Source organism: Eupeodes corollae, chromosome 2, assembly GCF_945859685.1.
Source record: "Eupeodes corollae chromosome 2, idEupCoro1.1, whole genome shotgun sequence".
Taxonomy (NCBI): domain Eukaryota; kingdom Metazoa; phylum Arthropoda; class Insecta; order Diptera; family Syrphidae; genus Eupeodes; species Eupeodes corollae.
The window spans coordinates 94,451,506-94,457,016 of NC_079148.1; the positions used below are offsets into that span (position 1 = coordinate 94,451,506).

The 5,511-nt window shown below is 28.8% G+C and overlaps 1 protein-coding gene across 1 annotated transcript; it reads left to right on the top strand.

The window, feature by feature from the left end:
- The first annotated feature begins 4,813 nt into the window (after positions 1 to 4,813).
- LOC129946688 (turripeptide Gsp9.3-like) lies at positions 4,814 to 5,511 on the top strand. The gene is made up of 3 exons (XM_056056960.1): positions 4,814 to 5,003; positions 5,075 to 5,242; positions 5,320 to 5,511. The coding sequence occupies exons 1-3, from the start codon at positions 4,961 to 4,963 to the stop codon at positions 5,403 to 5,405; spliced, it is 297 nt and encodes a 98-aa protein (XP_055912935.1). The 5' UTR covers positions 4,814 to 4,960; the 3' UTR covers positions 5,406 to 5,511.

Genomic DNA, 5,511 nt, shown 5'->3' on the forward strand with positions numbered 1-5,511 from the left:
ATTTTCCTCGATGACAGATAAAAATCTGAAACCGAGATGAGCCTTGACCTCTGCCCAATGATCATGAGAGATGAGAGAGAATAACGCTACTGACTTGAATTAAATTAAGTATTACATATTCAGATATAATTTTGAAAAAAAAATCAAATAAGGGTTTTTAATAAATAAAAAACACTGAAAAAATGATTGTCATCGATATTTTACGAAAAAATGATTTTATTTCCAAAATAATTGTATGCATCATAAAATAACGTTTTCGACATCAATTCAAAACTTGATAAAATTCGAATTGAATGTTTTTTTTTAATACAAATTACAATGAACACAAAAAAGCAAGCACAATTTGTAAAAATTGATATTAGATTCCCGATGCTTCGTGAAAAAAAAATTGGTAAAAAAGTGTTTGGGACTAAAAATCTCGTTACAAAAGTAGATTTTTAAATCGAATAAAATTCATATGCAGAATATTGTTGGTAATTTTTAGTTAATCTTTTAGAATAAAATACCTAACAACTTTTATAAAATAAACACAGGAAATCCTCCAAAAAAAAACAAAAATTTACAAGAAATGGTTACCGACGCAATGTTAGGAGAACAAAGAAAAATATTGACTTCAAATTATTTATCGCACACAAAAAATTGGTATGAATATTTTGTTAAAAGGCATGAAAAGTTTTCAGCGTGGATCGCCTCTTTTTTTATTAATAAATTTGCTTCGATTTGTAAATGTTGTTTAGAAGTAAATCTATTTGTTATAAAATCAAACTGAGCATAAATCGAACACCAGCTCTAAACAAGACCAATTTCAAAAAAAGTATTGCATGATTGAAAACTAAACCAAAACACATATTGAATTTCTGTATACAAACTTATTTTAAGAAATTATTTGCAAAAGCAAAACTAATGCTTCTCCAAGTAAATCATAAAATTAAAATAAATCAGTTTGCATTTCTCTTATACCATATTCGGAATCGAGGAAAAGGAAGTTTTTTGGAAATTAAGTAAGTCTACCAATAGAATAAATAAACATTTTTTATTATTGATTGCAATAAACCAAAAGTTTTTCGATTTTAGGAAATTTATAAAAATATGTAAATTTATAATATAAAAATGAGCAGTTTACTAACTTAATTATTATTCGTCACGTCTTTTTTGGACACAACAAAGATACAAAGTAAACAAAAGTAAGATCGGGCCAAAGATCAACAATAAATAAATAAGCGGTAGTCGTGTTTTTTTTCATTAAAAATACAAATTATAGAAAATGTAAAATAATCACACATGTTTCGAATTTTTTATTTAATATGAAATAATTACATATTCAATTTCAAATTTTTGTTTCTATTTTGTTTTGTTTAAGTTCAAGTCAATTAAATTAGTTTAAGAAATGGGTATCAAATTTAACTTATATTTAGATCTAGTTTTTGACACCAATCAATGCTTTACAATTATTTTGAAAATGAAATTTGTTTTAATACAGTTTTTTAGAAATAATACAGTTTTTAAGACAAAATATTACAACCTTTTGCAATATACTCCGAAAACAAATTTCATTCATAACAAACTTTCGTGTTAAAATAATAATTTTGTTCTCCTAATACCTGAGACGAAAACCAAAATTTTTTTTTGTTTTTGTAGTTTTTCTTGTATTTTTTTAAAGTTATCAGCTGAGTTTTTTCTAAAAAATTAATTAAAAATTATCAACATTGTTTTGTATATTATGATGAAATGTTTGATTTCAAAATATATTTCTGTTAACGAGATTTTTGGTTGAAAACTTATGTCTGCGAATTTTAGTAGTTTTTTTTGAAAGTTTATACTACTTATATCGGGTTACCCATTTTGCGATTTCTAAAGTAGGGCTGAAATTCGACATCTTTCAAACTTAGTTGCTAAAAAAAATTGTCTCAGTTGAAAGTCTACTACAAAAAAGATGATTCTGCTACAGCTATTCATATCGTGCTTTAAGAAGAGATTATTGTGGTTTACACAAACGTCCAACAACAATTTCGAATGAGTGCTTGAACAACAGGCGGTGGACGGCAATTTTTCGAACATTTGGGGTTCTGAGAATCCTCAAGTAATTGAAGAGGGACGGAGGCGTGATTGTACCTTACTTCTTCGAAAACGACAATGGAACGACTATCACCCTCAATTCGGAGCGTTATGATAAGATGAATTTTAAACTTTTAAAAAATACGACTTAAGAATATTTGGTTTCAACAAGAAGGTGTCACATACATTTTCTGGCAGCGTAATTTCTCGTAGCGGTGATATCAACTGGCCACCAAGATCATTTGATTTGACACGACTATACGTTTTGTGTGGGTCTGCACAAAAGATCTTGTTTATGTAGATACATTTTTAACTTCTGAGCACTTAAAAACAGTCAAGTTATGGCTGGAATACAGCCCAATAATTGTCCAAAAGTGGACGAATCGAAGCTTGAAACAATTCGCGTGATGGTCATTTGAATGATGTAGTGTGTCACACATAATGTCACCGTTCAAACTTTATAATAAAAAAAAAGAGGCTGGGATGCGACCCACACTGATATCTTCAGACACCGTCTGTGCATTTGTCTAGCTTAAAAGTTTGTCTATATGTACTCGGATCAATTTTTACCAAATTTGCGTACTACTTTTTGTAGATTTTATTTTTTTATGAAAAAACAGACTGTTGGATTTTTATATAAAAATTACTGAATATCGAAAACAATATTTTCTGTGAAATAAAATAAGTTTGAAGCCAATATTTTTAATTTTTGAATAGCTATTTGAGTCGAAAATCAATTTTTACCAGGTTTTAGTATTGTTTTTTTTTTAGAGTTTTATTGTTTATAAAAAAACTGTCAATTCGATTTTGTTCAAAATTTTACTGAATGTTGACAACAATAATTTTTGAAAGATAAAACTAAATTAAAGTCAATATCTCAAAGTTTTGAAAAGATATTTGAGTCGAAAATCAATTTTTAAAAACTTTTATTATTTTTTTTTTTAAGTTTTTTTTATTTTTTGTAAGAAAACTGTCAATTCGATTTTTCTCAACATTTTCCTGAATGTTGAAATCAATATTTCTTATAAGATAAAATAAGTTTGAAGCCTTTGAAATTTTTGAAAAGAAATTTGAATCGATATTCAATTTTTACCAACTTTGAATAATGTTTTTTTAGATTTTTATTTTTTATAAAAAAAACTGTCAATTCGATGTTCTCAAAATTTATCAGATGTCAAAAATATTATTCATCTCTGCATAAAATTGTTTTGGAGATGAAATCATATTTGAGTCATAAAATTTTAGATGCGACAAATTTTTTTGATTTATAAAAAGAACCGTTAAATGGATTTTTTCCAAAAAATGTACTTCTTTGATATCACGTTACAATATATTATATAAAATTCAATTCAAGTCTCTAGCGTTTTTGGTTCGTAAGATATTTAGTGTTAACAAAAATTTTCACCTTTCTTTCAAACTGCTATGGTAAAAAAACCACATACGCAATTTTCTTGAGAGCCCTTTCTGCATCTTTCTGTATTATTATCTGTATAACAAAATTTATTTGAAGTCGATAGCATTTCTGGTTCTTGAGCTATGGACGACGAAAAAAACGTCGCGAACGTACGTACACACGCACGCACAGGCATCTTTCTAAAAATCTTTTATTTCGACTCTAGGGACCTTGAAACGTCGAGAAATGTCAAAATTTTCAATTTGACAAATCGGACCCATTACAATAACTTTCTATGGGAAGTTAAAAAGAAATATCATGATGAAAAATTTTGAATATGTGTTTTTTTTACGTTTACTTTTGGAACCGCAAAATGTATAACTCTGTATTATCTGTATAACAACAATTATTTGAATTCTGGTTCTTGAGATATAGACGGCGAGAAAAGCTTCCCGAACGTACGGATGTACAAACGTAAGTACACAAGCACACACTGGCATCTCCCTAAAAATCTTTTATTAAGGCTCTAGTAACTTTGAAACATCGAAAAATGTGAACATTTTCAATTCGACAAATGATAAATTTAAATTTCTTTTGAACATAATAAAATTTGCCCACCCCAAAACTTAAGGTGTCAATTTAATAGTTCAATGATGGACGTATATAATTATATATAAATGAAAAATAAGTTCATTGAACGTTGTGTGGTCGGGTCGGAAGTATAAAGAGATAAATCGTAAATTAAAATAAAATAAAAGAAGACTTATTTAACCCCAAAAGTTTACTGATCCAAATAAGCAAATATCTGACAATCATAAAAACAGTGTTTAAAAAAACACAAACAACTTAATGAAAAAGCAAACAAAAATAGGTAATTTCCAGTTTAAGATCATTTTACCTTTGTTCTATGCGAATGTATCTATAAACGTACATATTTCTACAGCTGCACCAGATAGTATTGACTTGAATCTTTTGCACACAAAAAACCCATGCGGGTTGTCTATCAAATTCACGGCAAAAATCTTTTCAACTTCCTCAACAAGTTGCTTGGTAAGGTATGGTACGTTATGTCATTAAAATAAATCAACTGAAGACTGCTCTTCTGCATAAATAATCAGTTTCTTAAAATCAAAACAAAGTAGACTGAAACGTAAACAAATCTTTCCCCTTACCGCCTTGTAGTTTTTTTTTTCAAAAAATAATAAAAACAGTGTAATTGAAGTGAACCTTTTAATGTATCTACTATCAATTTATTTTTAATTATCAGCTTTGTTATCGCACTACCCACATCGTTTCCCCTTACCAAAACTATACCAAGTGATTCAGACTCAGCTTCAGATTCATTGCCATCGCAGCCAGTTGGGAATTCCTATATATAACTTCGTGGTCGCACTTCGACACTAAACACTACCAGTTCAACTTTCGCAGGTTAACGATTCAGCTCCAGCAGAGTTCCATAGAGTTTTAAAGATTTGCAAATAAATATAAACTAAAAATAAAAATATATTAACCATGAAGACCGCTTACGTAGGAATTATTGTCGCACTTTTAGTTGGTAAGGATCTCAAACTTCTCCATGTCTATTAAAAGAATTTTGTTTAATTAAACTAAAATTTATGGAATCAGTTTTAGCCATTTCGATCGATGTCAAAGCAGACGGTGAAACTGATTGCCCTACATTCTGCACTTTTGATTACAGACCGGTATGTGGCTACAATGGAAGGTGCTATCGTAAATTTGGTAATGCATGTACCCTGAAGGTCGAGCGTTGCAGCAACAAAGATAACAAAATGAGTAAGTGTCCATAAGAGTTCAATTTGGGCTCATCAATAGACCAATTTAATTTCTTTGTTTTGTTTTTGTTTTAACAGATGTTAAGGCTGTGGATATGGGGCTTTGTGAGGAGGCTCTGACCAAGAGTAACCCAAAAGTGATTGCCTGTGATCAAGAGCAATGAGTGATTTTTTAAAATTAATTTTTACATAAGTTTCATACCTATTTATTTTTAAAATTTGTTAGTTTGTGATTTCTAAATTGAAATAAAAATTGACTCAACAAATCAA